Source organism: Gouania willdenowi, chromosome 16, assembly GCF_900634775.1.
Source record: "Gouania willdenowi chromosome 16, fGouWil2.1, whole genome shotgun sequence".
Lineage (NCBI taxonomy): Eukaryota > Metazoa > Chordata > Actinopteri > Blenniiformes > Gobiesocidae > Gouania > Gouania willdenowi.
This window is the reverse complement of record NC_041059.1, coordinates 8,847,269-8,870,809: the sequence shown is the minus strand read 5'-3', so window position 1 is coordinate 8,870,809 and position 23,541 is coordinate 8,847,269. Positions and strand designations below refer to the sequence as shown.

The window sequence follows — 23,541 nt, the reverse complement described above, 5'->3', positions numbered from 1 at the left end:
AATTATTATTACACAGGATGTTTTTGTAATGACTTGTAGGAAGTTGAACTGATTGAGTCCCAGAAGGATAAAGGTGAATAAGTAGTGCTGCTGAGGCAGCCTTCATTACCATCTCTGCTGCAAATTATCTTTAGTTCATAACCTGTCACTAGACGTGTTTAGTAAAAAGTGGGTGATTCTTTATAAAAAGATAATGCCAATAAATAAACGTAAGGTCGTTCCAATGTAATTTCAACAAATGGCTGGGGGTGAGTGTTGGCAAGGATGTTGCAATACGATACGTATCACAATACTTGGGTCACGATACAATATTATTGCACGATATATCACAATATTCTACCTAATTAATATCAAAATTAAACGTAGAGATGAAAATGATTCAATGTTCACACATTGGAGACACATTGAGTCAAAACTATTTGCTTCAAAACATCCTATTTATTATTTATTATTAGTGTTTTTGCACATTTTCACTGAAAAAAAGAAAATGCAGTTACACACTGCCATCATGAAATAAAGTGCAACAAGTTTCTTTTAACTGAAACTACTGTGTAGAAGTCTTAAAGTAACCATGACAACATAATGACGGCATTGTAACAACTGTAAATGAGAACATTAAGGATAAAGCACCCTGAGTTACTGACAATGCACAAAAATAAGAAATAATAATTAATCCTATTGTATCAGTTTAAACACTGATCTGAACAGATTATATGAAAATAAAATTTCTGTACATACATAAATATTGGAGGCATCACACACTGCCGTCATAAATCAAGTGCATCAAGTAACCATTGCAACACATTGAAAGCATTGTAACCACCACTGAAAAATTGCACAAATACACAAAAATATTGAATAAATATAAAAAAATGTAAATAATAATTGAAAAAAAAAAAAAAAAAAAAAAAAAAAAGAATCAATTAAAATCGGCACCCAAAAATTGCGATATATCGTGAAATCAATCTTTTTTTCACACCCCTACAAATGGCCCACGCACTTCGGTCTCAAAAAATCCTGAAATTTTACCCCTTCTTTCCTTCATTATTCAATTGAGACACTACATTTTTAGTTTGATCGGATGGACACTTTTTGAGATATGGACAAGTTAGTTCGGAGGTTAGGTGTTGATTTCTTATTTTTCTTCCATTTTCAGCTTCAATATCACATAGGGAACTGAAATTTGGTATAGTAATACAGCTCCGCCTACTCTCTCAGAATATACTAAATGATGACATCTTATCTGGTGGACATGCCAGCTCATCAAAATTAGAAAAAATTTGTCGGGGTTTTTAACTTAGCATATGCCTCAGCTCCCTGTAATTTGATTAGCTTAGACCTATGTACATAGACTGTTCACATCACTAATGAATAGTCACACATACTGTATGCATTGGTTCTTGGGTTACCGTCTCTTGAAATTCGAAAAAAAAAAACAACTATTTCCATTGGCCCATAACTGCATGTGGGAATGTAAGAAAAAAAGTTTTAACTCATAGTATAAAGATTACTCTTTCTTGGGATATAAAACAATTTTTCTTTATGCAACTTTTTCATTTTTATTTTGGACCCCAACTTTGGGTTATTGAAAATTCTTTACCTTTATACAATGAGGCCATTGTAGCTTGCCTCCGTGTCTCATAATAATTTGCTATTATCAGTTTTTCACTAGTAACATAAGAAATATAAAAAACATTGCATCAGACAAAACATTTATTTTTGTAAACATAATATTTATTATGAACAAGTTTCTCATGTACAACATTTTCTCTTTTTTGGGGTGTTTTATGTTCAAAATACATTGCATTGATATATATATATATATATATATATCATTATCATAACAGTAATTACATGAATACAGTAAGTCCATAAATGAACTTAAAACAGTGTGTATCATTAATCACATGAGAACAGTTATATGCACAGAGCAATACAGGCTCAAATCTTACCCATTGCCCCACCATATACCCCATTAACAAAGCAACATTAAGTATGGTAAATATGAATATTAGGCTTTCTATGTTTTAAAATTGAACATTTTTTTAGAAACAGTAATTTAGACATTCTCTGCTTGCATTATTTTCATGTTCTCATCTTCTTTGTTCAAACAGAGGCAGCATGTCACTGTTTAAGGCCCGTGATTGGTGGTCAGCAGCACTTGGGGAGGGGGAGGAGTTTGACCAAGGCTGCCTGTGTGTCGGCGATGTGGACAACAGTGGCTCAGGACATGGTGAGCACCGCTCTGTTACAGTTTTCAACACACATCAAGTTAGAGCCTGAAATAAAAAGGGTGTTCCTATGTGGAAAGGTAAAAATGATTTAGAATGATGTATAATGTGCTTTTTCAGATGTTATGTAATTAGGTCAAAATGTTTTTTTTAAGATAAACTGATTTAAACCTCACTCCAGTCAACAAAGGTTTATAAATTCTGTGGTTAAACTCAACACTTTTCTGTAAGTTATTTATAACAGTAGATTTGTTGAAGCTGTTTAGAAATCTCCTTTATTGCCAGAGGTAAAAGTAACAAATTACAAGTGCTCACATTACTGTAATTGAGTTGCTTTTATGTTGTAATTTTACTTGTACTTAAAGGAGCATAGGACAGGATTTGAGAAAATATAAATATTCATTTTAAGTTTTTTTTTACTACTAATGGGTGATGAAGCGCTCTAAACTAAAGAGAATGAGTAAACACACATTTCTACTTATTGCCTTGAAAAGATTGTGTGATACATTTTGTTCTGCTGTTGTGGGCGTGAATTACCTGCGCACTTCTGCAGATGTGAAGTCAAATGTCGTTGATGATGACATCAAATGATGCTGTTGCGCGTTCACGACGGCTTGGAGAGGCTGCCAAATCCCAGGAATATAAAAAAATGAGAAAAAGACGGCTTGGAGACTGAACGAAGACAAGCACAGTGGACTAAACTACTGTTTGGTTCCACAGGTGAATGCAGACGCATGTGCACAGGTCTTGCAGTAAACAGTCACATGAACGGCAAGTAAATAAATAACCGTGTCACAATTAGAGTGCGGATCGGGCCGCATTTCCTCGTCCGACCTGACAGTGAAAACCTCTTTTTTTTTTTTCTCAAAAAAATGACAGTTGTTTTAGTGGTAAGCACTGATTTTATAAACAAACCACTGTTATTTTCAACATTAGATCAGCGCACGGGGTAACAACCGAAAGTGAAACACAAACGGGGGCGGGGTGCACGCAAGAGACCCATCGGATCTATTTACATAATCCATGCATCAAAGATGAGGATAATCCATGTTATTGTGCAGAAAAAGGAATGTATTCCTTTATAGTGGTCATCACAGCTCTCACTGTTACAGATAAAGTTGCATTATTCAGGGCTACAGTAGCTGCAGCAGGAAAGGAAGAACGCTGCACGTAAACGACACTATGTGACCGAACCTGAATACCAGTTCTAAATATCTGTCCTGAAAGTAACTTGTAACTTTTACCTCGAGAACTATTTAATTGAGCTACTTATTACTTGTATTGGAGTATTTTATGTATGACTTACTTGTACTTATACTTGAGTACAATTTCAATGAAGTAACAGTACTTCTACTTGAGTAGGATACTGTATATCAGTACTCTTTACACCTCTGTTTATTGCCACAATCTACACAAAACCTAGTTCTTTAAAACATTGTGCGTTAAAGAGTTAAATCAGCAACAAGGATGCTCTAGTTTTTTTTAGAATCACATGATTTAATCCAAACCTGAGTGTTTTGGTTTTTTACTGCTTCACAGACAAGGTTGTGGTTGGCAGCTACATGGGAATGCTGCGGATCTTCTCCCCACATAACAGTAAATCAAGTGAAGGGGGTCTCGCTGACGTCCAACTTCTTGAAGTCCAGTTTCAAAATGCCATCATCCAGGTTGAAGTGGGCAAGTTTGTCTCGTAAGTACCTGAAGGAAGAGATCAGATGACTGTCTGATCTGTTTCTTTTTGTTCGTCTTAGATGTTTGACGTCTTAATGTAGGTTGATGATGTCCGTAATTGAAAATAATTATAAAAGTCCATATTTAACCCCAGAATATTGATTATTGCATCACGCATGGAAGGCGTCAATTAGCGCCATATTGATTTTGTTGTCCCACCCCCACTGTAAACTTATATAAGGACATTTAAAAAAAAAAATGCTGCCAATGGTAAAATCATTCACTTGTTTTTATTCCTAGTTGCATTCAGTGTGAATGGTATCAATTATGCCAGGTTTCTTGAATATTTATGAATCTCTTTTGCCATTTTTGTTTTTTTCATATGGATTTATTGTTTTTCGGGTCATCTAAACTTTCAATCAGGCCACTGGAAGGCACAGTGGTTAGTCTGCAATAGTTTTCTCTTTGTGTTCCACTTTCCTCCCACAGCCTAGAACAAAGGTTCCCCACCTTCTTCCCACAAACTTCTGGTGACCCCAGAATTCATTTTTGATCGTGATTGTTATACAGGATTCGTGCACAAAGTGACGAGATGCGGCAGCTCATTTATGCTTGTGTTTGAAAACACTGGCCAAGAAACATGAATCTTGGAATACTTTTAATTTCTAAATTGACCAATAGGAGTAAACTGGGGTTTTACTGTTATTATTTTTGTCTGTGACTGATTAACAGAATCCATCTCGAATAGACTTTTGCAGTTCAATGAATTGTTTGCTTTGATACTCTAAATATATATACAGTAGATATTAAATCTATAAGCTATGAGGACATTGTTTGTGAGAGTGACACAGATTTAAAACGTTGAGCTTAGATTGTACACGGAGTACGGTACTAAATATTCCCTAACCATGAACTGTTGCCTCCTTCCTGTTTCACACATGAGCTTGGATGCAGACATGGATCACAGATCTTTCTTTAACTCTGTGTCATGACCTTCAGTGAATTATAAGTATTCATGGTAAAAGCCCTATAATAAAACTTAACTTCAAACTGCCAAGCAGAAACACCCATTCATATTTCACTGCACTGCTTTTCCTATCATAGGAAAGCCATCCCAGCTGTTACTTACCACCACATTAACATGTTTTTTTTTTAACCTCCTCTATAATGCTCCTCGAACCACAAACCAAAGGATGTCATGGACTTTTGCTCTTTGCCTATCATCTACAGACCACCCAGCAGCCCAAACATAGTTGCACTTAGGATCAGGTCAACCTCTGAGACTGTTGGAACCGTTAGTCTACACGTCTGGATCTAAAAAGCTGACCATGTTGGGGATTGAGGTCAGCTGTAAAGTACAAATATCCCCTGTAAAATTGCTTTGTTTTGGATTACAGACGTTTAAGGGACAGTTTACAGCCAAATCTATTGGGATATGAAAGAGAATGCAACATACCAGCAAAGGGACTGTGTGGGATTTGGGAGTGCTGAGGTATAAAAATAAAGCTTGCAACTTTATTACATAGAAACAGAAAAACACTCAGCTTTACAACAAGTTAACAACTCAATTTGTATCCAACTGAATGAGATGACGTTTTTAGGTGGATTGTTTCGGGATCCTTAGCATGAGAATAGGGATTGAGATGTGAGATTTATTTATTTCAAAATTTACAGTATATACATAGGATTGTAGCCAGGGGGCTAATTTCCATCCCCTGTCCCATTAGTAGGTTGGTGTTAACATGAATCAAACATCAGTAATGGAATGAAACACACCGAACATATTAAAAAGACAGGTAACATAGAAAAACCGTGAACAATCTCCGTAACATATAGTGCAGAAATAAAACTTGGACCTAAGAGTATCTAAACCCTGTGGTTTTGGATGTGCATCTCGGCTGGAAATGAATAAAAAATGGCTTTATTATGGACAGGGTACCTGGAGCAGTTAAGATACGACCTTCAAGCTACTAGCTAACTACCAACTCAATACCAACTACCGGTACACCTCTCTATTTGCAATTCTAGCTATCAAAGGAGGGGTGGAACTAACAGTGGTGGTTCATGACAAAAGCCTCTTCCAAAATGTCATCGGCCTCCAGCTCAGCCAATGACAAAATAATAGTCTGTATTCAACCCATAGACTCCACTCTGACATTTTTACAAGGAAATATGACAAAATTGAAATACTTTGACCAAAATGCCAATAGTTAAACAAGAACCAATCACTAACACTAATACATACCAAATATAAGTCCACCCTAAAACCACTTTTTTCTGCTGAATACATACAGTATATGATTAGGTATGAAGTAATATAGTTTATTCATCCTAGTCCCACTCTTGTTATAAAATGTCAGAATCAGTGCCATTTATGGGTTAAACGAAGGTTTCCTACAAGCTTCTAGCTAATTACTAATTCATGCTCATTACCCACTACACCTCTCTTCCTCTTCTTTCTTGTTTAATGGCGCGTTTCTACTGGTGGTATCGGCTCTACACGGCTCTTCTCTCTTTTTGCTTGTTTCCACAGGGAAAAAGTACCTCCCCCGTGGTACCCAGTGCTGCTTTTTTTAGTACCTCCTTTGTTGAGGTTTCAAAAAAGCAGCCCTGGTCTGAACAATATGACGTAGGCTCAAAACAGACACACAGCGTAGAGTCATCAACTCATGCACAGATTGGAAGCAGTTGGCCGACATTATTTTTTGTTGGCGACCTATTGAGGATGGCAGCAAAAAAGTGAATTTCATGGAGTCTGGTTGTTTCGCGTATCAGGTTGGTGCTCAATGGAAACACTACGGAAAAACAGTATCGGGTCCCGAAAGCGAGGAGTGTGGAGCCGATACCGCCAATGGAAACGCGCGAACTTGAATAGGTCCATATTGCTCCACACTGTACTGGCATTCTTTTACATTACTCCATTAAAGGATACATTAATTACATTATCTTTCACTACACCTCTCTATTCACAATTCTAGCTTTTATAAGAAGGTGGGGCTAACAGTGGTGGTTCATAACGAACGTGTCCTCCAAAATTTCATCAGCTGACAGCTCAGCCAATAGCAAAATTCAATTGTAATATTCTGCTTTCAACACATAGAGGGCAGTCACTCTTACATTTTTATGACAAATTGGAATGATTTTAGAAAAATGTCAAGAGTTGGACTAGAATCAATCACTTCTTTATACCTAAATACATTTGATTTAAGTGGGTTTTTGGGTTTAAGAATGACTTAACCTCAAACGTTCCAGCACTGCTTTTATGCAGACAGAGGGGGTTGTAAGTAATCAAGAAAAGTTGGAACACCTGTAGGAATTAGTAGCACAAGCTTACAAGGCTGATTCAACCTTCATTGCTGCAGAACAGCTTTAAATTGTTAACCCACTTTGTATAATTCTGAAATGCACAATATTTTTCAGTTTTGGGTAACCAAACCTTTTTTTTAAACCTCTGGCTGTTCAGTACTTACCTTTGTACCATTTCATGCTATTCATTGGATTTGCACGACTTGAATTGAAATAAATAACTGAAAAAATTAGGGTGTTCTAAAACTTTTGACCGGTATTGCACGTCTCGCTAAACTTCACTGCAGCTGCCCAAATCTTCCAAAACGTAGGTATTCAAAGAAAAGCCGGCTCAAATCATCACACGTAAATCACTGTTTAGAAGACATATCGCCGTATCTGTTTCCCAGCACAGCATTCCTTAGTGACTGGTGGGCATCTCAGAAGCTGACCTCACCAGTGAAGCACATTGTAAATATTGTCAGGGCAGAGTGGTGGGCAGATGGCAGAAGGATTTATTTCCTCTGCTTTTCTAACAGAGAAAGAAAGGACATTAAATGCCGTTTTAAAAAAAAATAATCCTATTGTTTATAAAAAGTTTTGATGCTGGTGTTTCTTTGTTCTCGTTCCAAACAGGCAGACATTCCTTCCCCTGTGATTTTGTGGGAATGTATATAAATGAAAATCCACGTCAGTGAAACTTCACCTCCACCTCAACCATATCCAGTATTTTAAAAAGAAGCACCAGCTGTCAGAGTAATTTCTTTTCGAGTCGAAGTTAAAATAGAATTTGATACCACCCTTTAGCTGAGAACACGAACTGAACCGCTGCGGCAGGAAGCCTCTGGTCTGGAGGCCGAAACGCTTTTCTTCACAAGCAGAGGAGTTACAGCTGTGTAGCTGTTGTAGTTACCTCACAGGAAGCTGATCTGTTCAAATACCCCTGTGGGTGTCTGGACTTGGTGTCAACTCAGTGAACTGAAGCAGATAGATACAAATAAAAAGATATATTACATATTCATTATTGTGTTTCTGTGTTTGCTATTCTTATAGATCCAATGGGTCACACTTAAGGCCCAAAGGTGAAATCCAACCCTTTGGAGCATCCAATTCTGCCCGCAGGAGAAACTAAAACCAACAAAGAACATGAATCATTGTGTAAATGACCAACTAATTCAGTTGTGGATACATAATCAGCCTCTCCTAATACACAAATCCAATAAAACTTAACAGTATTTGCAAGTGCTCAAACCTTTCCCATGCTTATATCATGCAGTGGGAGGCATTTTTATTTGTTGAAAGTACAACATTTTTCAAAAATCCTGCAATTTTTCTGAAGTTATTCCGTTAATTATTTTCCCTGAATTAAATTGAAATTGGTCACAAAGTCAAGGAAATTTAAAGTAGAGATTCTGCAGGAACTGATATCTGTCAATTATTGCTTTAATGTTGTTGGTGCCTTATACTACATTTATTATTTATACAGTACATGCAAGCACAAACTATTGCAGAATAATGTTGAAATCACTTGATTTCCAGCCTCAAATCTGTGTCCCACTTGAGATCAAATTGGTCTGTATTTTTCGTGGCTTTTTGAGTGAAGATTGTTTTTTCACGTATTGTCCACTGCTACAGCACACCTCACTTATCAAGAATAATCCTGGAGCACAGAAACGCCATGCAGCCTTAAGGGGCGTTCACACCGAACGCCAGTGACAGTGAAGCTTGGACTTGGAGGAGTAATAATAATAATGTATTCTTTATTCATCACCGTAGTGAAATTCTTCTCTGCATTTTACCCATTTTCCCTGGGGGTAGCAGTGGGTAGCCAATTGGTTAAGGTACTTGCTCAACATCTCGCATTGAGGGCCCGGGAGAGATTTGAACCGGTGACCCTCTGATTGCAAGGCCGCTCCTGTAGTGTCCCCTGGGCCATTGTTTAAAATCACTGGTTTCTGTGTTTACAGGTGCTCGGAGCTTCTTCACCTTGCTGTTCTTCACCCCAGGAAGCTGTCAGTCTACTCTGTTTCAGGTATCAAACGTGCCCCCAAACCTCCTCTTCATATTATAAGTCCTTCTACACACACACACACACACACACACACACACCCCTCCTTTGTCTTGTTTCAGGCACTGCAGGAAATGTGGAGCATGGGGACCAGTATCAGCTTAAGCTTGTTTATGAGCACAACCTGCAAAGAACAGCCTGTAACATGACGTACGGCACCTTCGGAGGAGTAACCGGTAACCACTGTAACCTTTTTGTGTTTTCATTGTTTGTAAAAGTGCCTGCAGAAGCTAAATTATTCTTTCTCCAACTAGGATTGAGGAACCCCTGGGGTTTGCAGACATATATTGATATTCAACAATATCACTCAGAGAGCAAAAACCTCTGCAGTTATCAGGATCAGTGATCTTGATCATGGTACCATGATCATTAAAACTAGGTCCAAAAATATGGGCAACCCCTATGAAAATTCGCAATCCAGATCTGATCTGGATGAAGTAGGGTAGGGTAATTGAGGAACAAAGCCAACATAACTACGAACCAAGATGAGAATTTTGGAAATTTCGCTAATGATTTGAGAAGGATTTTTCAAATATTGAAACTGATCCAGAATTAGTATTCAAACCCGTATCCTATTCAAAATGTAATGAAATCTTCCATGACGTCAGGTTCATCTTTGGTTCAAATTTTGTCAAAATTTGTTTTGCACGTTTGACGTTATCCTGCTAACAGCCAAACTAAAAAATAGCTACATCTACTTCTTTACTGTGATTCCTACCTAATCTCTAAGAACATACTTGCATTTGTTTTTGTTCAAATGGTTATCAAAGGGCAATTAAATGCAACAATCTTTAAAGGAAGTTCAACCCTGAAAGTTGGACAAACCCTGAGTTAATTTATAGTTATAATCAGTCAATCATTTGGTATTTTTGATATCTTGAATCTTTTTATTGGATGGAAAACTTGGAAAACTGATAAACTGAATAAAATTGTTATTTGCCAGGAGCCCAATATAAACTAAATTTCCATACAAGTCCTGTTCCCATATTTTTATATTATTCCCTGTATGATGAGAACCCTCACGTGCTGAAATGTTAAGGACAGAAATAAATGTTAAGGCTTTGGATTTGTCTGGATTGGAATTATTCGGCTCGAAATGAGGAAACACAATATGTCAAGTGAGGTTCCCGCAGTCACACGGAAACATCTGTGTATGTGCCTTGGCAAAAATGACGATCGGCAACACTGGACAAATATATGAAACTATAAATGTCTGTGAGAGGAACGCAGGCGGGAAAGAGAGAGGTCATGTAGCTGTTCATTCTTCAGTCAATTTGGCTTTTGGAAAAACCAAGAAGGGGAAAGCCCTCCAGAGATCAGGATCCAAGAAAAACACGCAGACTCACACACACAGAGCCACATGCACCAACACACGCTCGGATGCAGGGGGAACCCCCTTCAAAGGAGAGAAAATGGCATTTCCAAATAAAGGCTGTATTGTCAAGGTGTGTGTGTGTGTGTGTGTGGAATGAGAGATTCGCCAAGCTCTGTGGCCTGGCAAGGTGAACCCGTCATTCATTCTGTGTTTAGGAGGTCCGTGTGTCTGAATGTGTGTTTAAGTAGTACAAGTGTGTTTGCACACACACGTGTGAGGGAGGCTGTCTATGTAATTGATAGCAAGAGCAGCGTGGACTCATTAAGACCAGTGTGTTGGCTGGTTTTGTGCGCACGTGTGGAGTTTACACTGCAAGCCAATGAGTGTGGCTGTGTTTCCACGTGTTGTCTGGTAACACCACAAGTTCCTGGAGAAGTCAAGTTCACTCTTTCTCTCAGTTTCTCGCTGTCTCTATCTCTGTCTCTCTCAAACACACATGTAACAGTAATTGCACGAGGACTTACTGTCATTTCTCCAACCGTTTGCCTGAATTTGAGTTGATATTTAGTATTTCTGTCTTTCTAAGGATTTTGATTGAAATTGTAAGTGTTGGTTAGCATTTTGGCTGTTGGCTAGAATCTACCAGTACTTAATTTGGTTTTGGAACCTTTTATGTGTGGAGTTTGTATGTTTCCTTTGTGCTCCATGGACTCTGGTTTTCCCACCATCAAACCATTTACCAATAGGACAACGTTGGCCAATATTGGGTGGAAGGCTTAGACCAGCTGCTTGGTAATTAAGGTGAAATACAACAAGAAAATCTCCTTTACATTATTATTCTACATTCTACCAACCTCACGTTGGTGAAACCAACTTTAAGTGGGTAAAAGTACATCCAATGTTGCTATTTTTTTTATCTTATTTTGAAACAAAAATGGCGGGGCTGAACTCCAATAACCACATAATCCTTCACATGGTAAAGACCACTAACCCTAATCAGTTTCTTATATATAATGCTTTATAGAATAAGACCTAGAAATGACAAAAAAACATTTTAAAAACTGCTGAGGATGGTAACACTTTTTTTTAATAACACAAAGACAAAGTGTAAATTAATAAATCAAAGGCATTTCTTCTGAAAAACTGGAGAGCAAACATTAAAATTGCTTCTCGCAAGATTATTTTTGACTCCATCACAAACAGTCAATTTATTAACATCAAGGCCATGTGAGTTGTACTTCGGAAGAGTTTTGTGCATTGCATTGTGGGATTGGAAATCCTGTAGAAGACTGAAAGACAAAGCAAGTATTTTTACCTCATTCCTACTGTGATTTCTTGTGTTTCTTCACCAGACAAGGAAGGTAGTTATTCGCTTGGCGCCATTTTTGTTGTGGTTTGTTTTTGGTGTTTTCTTTGATATGATGTCACTTTGGCAGCATTTTTGGTAACAAACTAACATCAGTCGTGGAGGAGAAGAATATTTGGATGAATTACAGGTACAGTTAAATTTTTTTGTAGTTATCATCCTTAACAGTTTCAATAAAAATATACATATCTATGGGGGGGGGGGGTGCTCACCTGTAATGGTAAGTATGATTCAATCTCAGATTGTTTGCTGAGCTTTGCTCACATTGCTTGTACCTTCTTCTTAATCACCTCCTAATCAGAGTAGTAGGACACCTATTCCAGGTTACTCCAGCTCAAGGCAGGATCCATCAGGTCACTAATCCTACAGGCACAGAGTGAGTCACAAGCACTCATCGCATGTTCGTTTGCATGCGCCCGATGCTGTAACATACATACGAGAACATTCAAAGTGTTTTGAGAAAGCTTTGAAATCTAGCTCTAGATATTAAACAGAGAGACAATCATAAAATGATGTTTGATTATAATAACAAGAAAAAAAAAATTACATGTTAATTCTAAAAAAAAAAAAAAGGCAATCCGGTCATCTGCAATGGATTTAATTGATGCACACTTATCCATCATATTCACTTCCAACTGGAGATTAATAGTCATTTTTACTATAATTCACCACATATTCCACTAGATAGCAGTACTGCTCCTGGAATTGCTCTGTACCCAGTAAGTCTGATTTTCTTATGAATGAAGGCCTCTTCTCAAAAGGGAATTCCCTTTTTTCTCCATGTTTGCAGACTGTTCATACATCAGCAGGACTTAAAAAAACATCACAAGTTAAATATGAGCTAATCTTTTAATTGGATTTCCTTTTTGGATGCAGTAGAAATGACTGTCATGAAAACCATGGGATTTGGTCGAGAACAAATCATTCAGTTCTTCAGCTATAAACAAACTCTGATTATCATATGTATATTTGATAATGATGTGCTAACTTTTCAGCTGATCAATGCACATTCACTATCGTATTTGATCTATTTTTATATCACAGCTTCTGTACCTCTGCCAAGGAGGCAATGTTTGTCTGTCCATTTGTCTGTTAAAGTGGATGTTTATTTTACAAAAATTTCTGAACGGATTTTTATAGTTAAATTTGGTGAGCTGATAGATAATATCAGAAGGAATAATGAGTTAGATTTTGGAGATGATCCGGAAGGAACTGTAGATACAGTATTTAGAAGAAGTTTTTGATCAAGGATATTTCAAAAAGTTATGAACAGATTGAAATGAAATTTGGTGAACTGACCTAATCTTGGTGGAGGTTTTTTGCTCTTTTTTATATAATGAATTCCCTAGATATGTACTTTCGCAAAGAGGTTGGTTTTCCTTTATATTCTCCTTGAAATTTAGAAGAGATCTTAGATTTCCATTTATTTTGTGAATGACATAATCTGCTGTTGGTTTGAGTTTTTCCTTCTACAGTGAACGGAAAAATGATCTTGCTGTTGATTAGAGTGAACATGAAGGACTTCAATTAAGTAACCTCTGAACACACACTTTGGAACGTGTGTGCGAGCGTGTGCGTGATGGTTTATAATAGCAGCCATTTAGCAGTGCTGGTAGGCTCAGTAATAGCAGCCCTCTAGTAATTCAGCTCTAATAGCTGGGCTGCATTTGGGTTTGGGTCACAGTCGGGCCACACACACACACACACACACACACACACACTGAAGCCTCTCTCTCTCTCTTTCTCTCTGTCTCTCTCTTTCTCTCTCTCTCTCTCACTCTTTCTTCCAACCGGGGTCAGACACATGCACAAACACACACACACTTGTACTCAAAGCACACTGGTACACACTCTGGGGTACACACGTTCACATGTGCGTGCACGCACACACACACCCACACCCACACACACACACACACACATACACCCACACCCACACCCACACCCACACACACACACACACACACACACACACACACACACACACACACACACACACACACACACTCAGTGACTGATGAGGCACAGCCAGCCTCTGTGCTTTGTTGGCAGCCCTGTGTGCTTGTTGAACATGTCTTATTAATGACTCTAAAACAGCCCTGTTTCCTCCACTGTGTCTGAGGCGCAGCGGCCTCATACTGAGCTCTTTGACACGTTACACCAGGGAGCGGACATGTGAAACTACATGTGCACAGACACACCTTTGGCACCAGCTTGCACGCTTCTTTTTATGTTCCAAACATTTTTCTCTTCCTTGATGATGCAGAGTAATATCAGGCACTTGAAGAGGTTTGTTATGACCTTCATATTCATTTTGAGCACAAGACACAAGAGAAAGTCAGCCAAGTGTCGCCTAAAATGGTTTTCTTATTACATAAGCACGATTTTTAGAGGACCGTTTTTCATATATGAACAGCAACATGTTGGATATAAAGATATGGTGATGTTCAATCCTTAATGTTTTACTTGGGGATTATTCTGTCTTTGGAGGAGTTTTGATTTAAAAAAGGTATTTGTACTCGTAGTGATACTCCCTACTGTGACTATTGAATCTCCTGTTAACACTAATAGAAATAAACTCACATTTGCTCAAGAAGAACATGCAAACTCTGCACCCAAAAACTGGGGGTCAGTAAGGCAATCTTTGCGCTATATGGCAGCACTGCGAGGTGTCACTCAACCAAGCAACCCAGATGTGGTATCAGTTGAGTTTTTAAATAGATATCTCCCACATCTTATTTTTATTTGAAGCCACCAGTGCACATAGACCATAAACCAGATCCTAACCTAAGTTGATACTTTGTACGTGTGAATCTGTCAAAATGTGCTTACCAATATTTTTTCAATGTTTTCGATGGCATGCATGTTTTGCTTCAAAGTTTCTAACATCATCTTTTTTTGTTTAGACACAAAACAACAATACATCATAAACTCAATGTTCGATTAATCGGCAGCTTTTTAATGAAACCTAAAGAAGAAGTAACAAATAGGATAACAGCTTTCTTTGATACTACTATGATTAGGATGAACCCAACTTTCTATGATGATAAGAAGTAATCACCAATAGATTCTTGAAGTTTTCTAAGTTATGGATCTTAAAGCTGCTGGAGAAAATTTTTATCAGATATAGACATAAGCCTCATAGACCAATAAATCAAAGATGTAAAAGCCTGAAATTGGCTCTCAAACATTTTTGATCTCCAATGTATACACTTATTACATTGTCGGGAAAGTTGTGCAATGTGTGATGTGGAGTCTTGTAGATGGATGCATACAAATGTATTTATTTCATTATTACTGTGATTTCTTCTGTTTGCCACTAAATCTCTGCCAAAGTGATTTCTAAACACATTTCTGGTGTTTTCATGAACTGAAAGTTTTAGCAAATCAATGGTGGATGTTTATTGTGGGGCTTACAAGCCAAAATTTAATGTGTCGTGAGGTGATATTATTGGGAATATGGAGAACAAACAAGAACAAAAATGGAGTCAAGCGAATCACTGTCCTCCTTGTCTAGTGAAAAAACACATTTCATGCAGACATTTCTGAGATTTTCAGAGACGCTTCATTGTGCTACTGACAAAACTTCTGTTTGACTTCAAAGCAAGAGCCCTATTTACAAAAGCGTTAACAACTTTAGGTTATTTACATTACCCCGGTTCTATGAGTAATGTGAGTGAGATGTCTCACTATGGGATGCACTCCCATCTGCAGCCCTCAGAAGCATTTTTTTTATTATCAATTTACCAATCCTGATTAGCTGGTGAAACATGTCCGTCCGTCAGGGACACTCCCACCTCCTATAAGAGGAGGAGGCGGACGGACACACATCATTCAAAATAAGCACCTCTTCTCACTCATCCAAGCAGGAAGGGTTGTCTGTTGAGACAATTTACCTCATATTACTCATACAACCAGTTTTATGTAAATAACCTAAAGTTATATTTAATAATATTTTGTGAGATGTCTCACTATGGTATGTGGTAGCTCCCGTATTTCAGACATGCTTATCGAGTGAAGACCAGCCCGCAGGGCAGAGGCCTGTACACATTAGGACAGTAAAACCACTTGTGCCACACAAGGAGCGGAGACATCCAGCATGTATAAGCGGACAAACATGAGAGGTGAGGTCCAACTCGCTGCCACACAAATGTCCTGAACAGACACTCCTCTGATTAAAGCCCAGGATGTAGCGAAACCCCGAGTCGAGTGTGCGAGTAGACCCTCAGGTTCCCGCAGACCCTGACTCGTATAAGCCAAAGCAGTAGCTTCCACAACCCAGTGTGACAGGCTTCCCCTTACAGGGATTAGCCCAGGAGACGAACAGGTGATCGCTCCTTCTCAGGCATACCGCACGAACTGAACACAGCATATGAGGCCGCTGCTCACTTTGTGAGGCAGAAAAGACCAACAGGTCAGTGGGAGAACATGAGCCCACCACCTTTGGCACAAAGGTAGAGTTGGGCTTCAAAATCATCCTCACATCACCCGGGAAGAGCTGAGAGCATGACGGGTGCACCGAGAGCGCATGGCTGTCACTGGCCCGCTTAGCTGACGCGGCATTGAGGCGGTGCCGGGGTGGGCCAGAACGGAGCCAAAGATTCCCTTCGGGATTATGGGCACATACTGGATGTTTCTCCTTTCTGCTTCGGAAAGCTTAGTGAGGTCGAGCCACCGTGCCCGCACCTGGACAACCATACTCCCCATCATTCTTCTCGTGGCCTGGATCACGCAGCTCTGGGCACGGAGACACACATCGATAACGACCGACATCTCTTCCCTCTTCGCTGGGTCCTGAGTCTGTCTGAAATCCACACACAGCTCAGCTTGATAGGCTTTAAGCAGAGAGAGGACATTTAGCGGTCTGACCGAGAGCCCCACCGCTGCATAAGCTCTGCCAGATAGGTCCGACTGGAGACGGTCCACTCTGGTCGGCAACGTCAGTATCCGGGGAGACACGGCACGAGTGGCTCTCGATCGCCTCGCAGTCGAGGGATGAGGCACCGGCCACCGAGGTCCTGCTGCTGAAGGGGCGGTCCTGCCAGGAACGTGCTACCTCAACCAGCAGCTCAGGAAAGATGGGGGGAAGTTTTCTCAGTGCACCCCTGGATGTGGGGTGCCTTTTCCCTTCATGGTGAGACCTTGTAGTATCCGTCACAACGGCGGGCCACGGAATGGCCTGCTGAGCCGCAGCGCGTTTGCACACATCCACCATATCCAGGCTTGGGAGAGGGGAGATAGGTACATATTCCTCATCTTCTTCCCGAGATGCCATAGAGTCGGCAGGCAGCTCGCCCCGAGCCGGAGTGATGAAAGTGTCATCTTCTTCATCCTCTCCCGATACAAGGAGGTCAGAGGAGGCTCCGTCATCCTCTCCGCAGTCCAGCATACGGACATCCTCCCCATGTGGGGAGATAGCAGCCAGATCGAGCTGGATGAGAATGCTCGCTCCGTCTCTCGCTGCGGCAGGGATGCCGTGAGGAGGAAGGAAGGGGTCCTGCTTGGTCAGGCTCGCCTGACAAGCTAGCCTCCTACAGAGGCTCTTGATGTTGAATACCGCATAGTGCCAACATCAGCCGGGGACGTTGACAGCCAGGCGGGCATGTTCCAGCCCCAGACAACTCGAGCAAGCCTGGTGTGTGTCCTTGCAGGAGATTTTTCTTTGCATTGGCAGAGGCGTGCCTCAGAGCCTCCTGGCCCATTGGTGAGAGGGGCCTTGGCCTCCATTTCTGCATTGGCGCAGGCAGGGAGAACAGGTGGATAGTCCAATGTTCGTTAGCAGGTGTGCTAGCTGGGATGTGAGTCAATGTGTACCAGGGCATTGAAGGACATTGAGGACAGTGTTAGGTTCGAGCAGTCCAAATACCATGGTGTGGCATCGAGTGTGGAGACAGGCCGTCCACTGGAGTTTGAATGTCCGCGAGGAGGACCAACATGCACCGGACTGTCGGAGGCGTGTAGGGGGCGTTGAGGGAAGCACTGGGATCAAGACAACAGCGGGTGTACTGGTGTCTGGAAGCTCGAGACCGTGGTGTCGTGTTGAGCGTAGAGCTGGGCAATCCACTGGAGTGTGAGCACCCGCGAGGTGGGTTAATGTGCGCTGGACCGTCAGGAACATTGGGGGCAGTGTTGGAGCCAAGCCGTTGGCTGGTGTGCCAACGCTTGGAGGTTTGAGTCCATGGTGTGGCATCGAACCGTGACAGCACCGACCAACCGGGGGCAAGGTAAGTGCTGGCTTCTTTTGACCTGGTGTGGTCCACAAAAAAGCAAGTGAGTCCAGTCCTATCAGCGTCCGTCAACGAAGGCTAAAAAAAGATCGAATGGACATGTTTCACCAGCCAATCAAGATTGGCAGATTGAGAAAAATGCTTCTGAGGGCTGCAGATGGGAGTGCATCCCATAGTGAGACATCTCACAAAATATTATGAAGTAGAACTAATGGAAGACAAGAAGAGATGCTTTTTTTTTGAACAGTGGATGTTTGATTTTTAGCTTGAAGACGATCCCTGGACAATTTTACATTCCTATCGCAACTAGTGTACCCACCATGCATACTTAAAAAATGTCTTGATATAGTACATCCAGATATTTCTCCATACTCAATCTTTTCATACTATATACAGTGGGGCAAAAAAGTATTTAGTCAGCCACCAATTGTGCAAGTTCTCCCACTTAAAATGATGACAGAGGTCTGTCATTTTCATCATAGGTACACTTCAACTGTGAGAGACAGAATGTGAAAAAAAATCCAGGAATTCACATTGTAGGATTTTTAAAGAATTTATTTGTAAATTATGATGGAAAATAAGTATTTGGTCACTTCAAACAATAAAGATCTCTGTCTCTCACAGACCTGTAACTTCTTCTTTAAGAAGCTCTTCTGTCCTCCACTCATTACCTGTATTAATGGCACCTGTTTGAACTGGTTATCTGTATAAAAGACACCTGTCCACAACCTCAAACAGTCAGACTCCAAACTCCACTATGGCCAAGACCAAAGAGCTGTCAAAGGACACCAGGAAAAGAATTGTAGACCTGCACCAGACTGGGAAGAGTGAATCTACAATAGGCAAGCAGCTTGGTGTGAAAAAATCAACTGTGGGAGCAATTATCAGAAAATGGAAGACATACAAGACCACTGATAATCTCCCTCGATCTGGGGCTCCACGCAAGATCTCATCCCGTGTGGTCAAAATGATCATGAGAATGGTGAGCAAAAATCCCAGAACCACACGGGGGACCTGGTGAATGACCTGCAGAGAGCTGGGACCAAAGTAACAAAGGTTACCATCAGTAACACACTACGCCGACAGGGAATCAAATCCTGCAGTGCCAGACGTGTCCCCCTGCTTAAGCCAGTGCATGTCCAGGCCCGTCTGAAGTTTGCCAGAGAGCACATGGATGATACAGCAGAGGATTGGGAGAATGTCATGTGGTCAGATGAAACCAAAATAGAACTTTTTGGTATAAACTCAACTCGTCGTGTTTGGAGGAAGAAGAATACTGAGTTGCATCCCAAGAACACCATACCTACTGTGAAGCATGGGGGTGGAAACATCATGCTTTGGGGCTGTTTTTCTGCTAAGGGGACAGGACGACTGATCCGTGTTAAGGAAAGAATGAATGGGGCCATGTATCGTGAGATTTTGAGCCAAAACCTCCTTCCATCAGTGAGAGCTTTGAAGATGAAACGTGGCTGGGTCTTCCAGCATGACAATGATCCCAAACACACCGCCCGGGCAACGAAGGAGTGGCTCCGTAAGAAGCATTTGAAAGTCCTGGAGTGGCCTAGCCAGTCTCCAGACCTCAACCCCATAGAAAATCTGTGGAGGGAGTTGATAGTCCGTGTTGCTCGGCGACAGCCCCAAAACATCACTGCTCTCGAGAAGATCTGCATGGAGGAATGGGCCAAAATACAAGCTACTGTGTGTGCAAACCTGGTAAAGACCTATAGTAATCGTTTGACCTCTGTTATTGCCAACAAAGGTTATATTACAAAGTATTGAGTTGAATTTTTGTTATTGACCAAATACTTATTTTCCACCATAATTTACAAATAAATTCTTTAAAAATCCTACAATGTGAATTCCTGGATTTTTTTTTCACATTCTGTCTCACAGTTGAAGTGTACCTATGATGAAAATTACAGACCTCTGTCACCATTTTAAGTGGGAGAACTTGCACAATTGGTGGCTGACTAAATACTTTTTTGCCCCACTGTAATGTGAATGCACAACATACTCATTTTGACATCAGACTTAGTATGAGTAGTACGTTAGTATGACATTTCAAATATAACCAAGTCTTTATCTGAGTAAAAAAAGGGATCTCCAGCAGCTTGAAGTACCTTTAAAAGCAACCACTATATCTATGTATGTTGTGATATTTATTTATTTATTTATTTTTAATCTGTGAAACATATTGTCTTGTGTTCACGAGCCATGCTAATGTTCTGACAGACCTTGTCGTTTGAATAAGAATGCCTTTTTTTTGTTACCCTCCAGGGAGCATCCGTCCACTCTGACCTGTGGGTTTTGTTGTGCGGCTATTTGTATAATGACAAAAAAGGCTCCTCACCTTTCTGACCACCCCGAATCACTGCTCATCACTCAAACAACCGCACACACTTTTGTGTTTACAGGATAGGTGTGTAAGGAGGCTAGATCCTCCGTTATAGACGTGCGTGTGTGTGTATGTTAGTGTGTGTGACGCTGTAGGTGGCTGTCTCTCTGACCTCTAGTTGATGGTGGTGTGAGTTTTAATAGCGCATTGAGGGCTAATTATACTTCTCTGGTCACACAGCTCTCCTGTTTTATGGCCATGTGTGTTTCTGGGTGTTATTGTGTGTCTTGGTTACCCTGTGTTAGACACACAGTGTTGTGCACAGTCATTGTGCAGTGTGTGTATGTGGAGTTGTTAATGGAGATATCAGATTGAGCCACAGGAGCTGCTGCTCAGCAGAATTAATTTGTACTGAATTTCCAACACTTTGGTCGTCGGTGGACTTTATTGAACAATTTATAAGCATTTTTTTTTCTTTTCGCTCGTTGTGAAAACTGACAAATTGTCTCAGATTTTCCAGCCACAATCCATGCTTTTTTCCCCCCTATTTCTGTCCATATTTTCCTGAAAATACTGAAACCTTAGTAATCACCTGATTAAAATTCCAGCATGAATAAATATTTTGATGAGACCAGACCCGCAGATAAATGATGAGTAAAATTGCCTTCTTGTCGAAACTCAGGGAGCGAAACCTGTGTTGGAGTTTTGAGGAGCAAGTAATAGTGTTCATAATTGTAAAGGATGGAGTAATCAGTTCCTTTTATAGTTTGAATGCATATTTTCCGACTTGAATATGAACCAACTTCAATGCTTCATTGATTTGAGTATAACAGATGACGTCTGTTTGTGGTAAAGAACGATGATGTGGCCGAAGTGTGTCAAATCCTATTTATTATAAATTAAAAAATGAATAAGAAATAGGTGGCTAATTTGTCTCTGGACAATGGGATACAAACAGATTTACTGACTCCTAAGTAAAAAAAAAAGTGAAGATATTAAAAAGGGATACAGTATTTCTGATATTGCTGTGCCGTGGGGAGAAAAAGAAATGTAAAGACTGCCAAAGATTTAAGAAGAATCAACCATACATGATTAATTGTTCAAATGTTGATGAAGTGTCAGGAACAAAAGGAAGTGACGCACTTGTAACAGTCAGTAAAGCAGGATTTATTATACAGTATTCCAAAACATAACGTTGTTAATGGGGGGAAAACAAGTCCAAAAATCAAACCAAAATAGCAAAAACAAAGAGCTATCACAAGAATCCTGCGAAGACAATTCAGGAGTTGATAAACAGAAAGAAACCAGGGGAACCAAACACATCCATCTTGGTATAAAGCCAAGCGACAGCTGCTGCTCAGCCTCAGGAGAAGGTGGATGAAGAGAGGCTGAGAGGAGCAACTGTAGACGGAAACGAGGAGAGGAGGATGAGCGGAAAGGTTGATGACTCCTCAGTGAGACCAATACTGCGGGACACGAAAGTAAAAAAAAAAATAGAAACAACCTCTGTTTAAATTATATGAAGCCAGAATGTCTGCTGGAAAGGCAAAGAAAAAAAAAAAAACAAGTATGAGAGGAATTAGACAGTGACTCAGGTGTTGAAGAGGGTGTCAAGAAATGGTCTCCTACAGTACCATAAAAAAGTATTTGCCCCTGTCATTATTCCTGATTATTTTGCATATGTATTGTACCTAAATGTTCCGGATTATCAAACCAATTTTGATATATCACAAAGACAAACCAAGCCAATATAAAATGCAGTTTCTAAATGAAAATTTTATCTATTAAGGGGGGGAAAAAAAACAAAACCCATCTGACCTGATGTGAAAAAGTGCTGTCCCCATTTGCAGCAATAACTAAGATCAAGGGTTTGCAATAAGCGATGACAGGTCTTTTTCATCGCTGTCAAGAAATTTTGGCCCACTGTTTTTTGCAGAATGGTTTTAATTCAGCCATATTTGAGGGTTTTTAGGCATGAACTGCCTGTTTTCAGTCACATTACAGCATCTCCATTGGATAGAATTCCGGACTTTGACCTGGCCACTCTAAAAACTTTATTTGAGCCATTCAGATGTGGATTTACTGCTATGTTTTTTTTTTTTTGCATCAATTTTATTTAGCGCTTTTTTGGACACTCAAAGTCGCTTTACAGAATTGAGGGAATATTCTTTCACTCCACACTTAGTGGTGGTAAACTACTATTGTAGCCACAGCTGCCCTGGGGCAGACTGATGGAGGCGAGGCTGCCAAAGTGCGCCATCAGCCCCTCCGACCACCACCAATACTCACTCATGCACGACATTCATACTAGGCAATGTGGGTGAAGTGTCTTGCTCAGGGACACAATGACAGATACCACTGAGGTGACTGCCACCACACTGTGGCACCTGGAATTCTCAGTGGTCTCCCATCCAACTACTAACCAGGCCCAGACCTGCTTAGCTTCCGAGATCTAACGGGATCGGGCAATGACAGGCTGGTATGGTTTGTTGTCCTGCTGCACAACCCAAGAGCACTTGAGCTTTAAGGCACAAACCGAGATGGTCAGATGTTCACAGTCAGGATTTTGCGGTAGATGGCACAATCCATTGTTTTATCAATCACTGCAAGTTGTCCAGGTCCTCAAACAGTGAAGCAGCTCCAGATAGTAACTCTGCCACCATGCTTATTGTTGGTATGATGTTCTTTTTCTCAAATGCTGTGCTATGTTAATGCCAGACGTAATGAGCCGAATAACTTCCAAAAAGTTAAATTTTTCTTTCGCCGGTCCACAGAATATTTCTTCAAAAGTCTTGGGGATAATCAAGATGTTTCTTGTTCTTTTTTGTTAGCAGTGGTTTTCACCTTGGAACTCTCCCCATGGATGCCATTTTTGCCTGGTGTCTTTCTTATGGTTGAGTCCTGACACTGACCGAAAACTGGGGCCAGTGAGGCCTGTAGGTCTTTGGATGTCGTTCTGGGATTCTTTGGGACCTCCTGGACAAGTTGTCATTGCACTCTTAGAGTAATGTTGGTTTGTTGATTACTACTGAGAAGCATCACC

At 40.4% G+C, this 23,541-nt stretch overlaps 1 protein-coding gene and 1 pseudogene across 2 annotated transcripts in view; one reads left to right on the top strand and one right to left on the bottom strand.

The window, feature by feature from the left end:
• bbs9 (Bardet-Biedl syndrome 9) overlaps positions 1-23,541 on the top strand; it is a 197,952-nt gene that overhangs the window by 2,466 nt on the left and 171,945 nt on the right. For both annotated transcript variants that reach the window (XM_028471181.1, XM_028471180.1), the window contains exons 2-5: positions 2,115-2,233; positions 3,771-3,921; positions 9,155-9,219; positions 9,318-9,431. In XM_028471181.1, coding sequence (XP_028326982.1) covers positions 2,122-2,233; positions 3,771-3,921; positions 9,155-9,219; positions 9,318-9,431 — 442 coding nt within the window. In that variant the 5' untranslated portion in view covers positions 2,115-2,121. The remainder of the gene's footprint in view (positions 1-2,114; positions 2,234-3,770; positions 3,922-9,154; positions 9,220-9,317; positions 9,432-23,541) is intronic.
• LOC114478689 (uncharacterized) lies at positions 22,883-22,983 on the bottom strand (annotated as a pseudogene).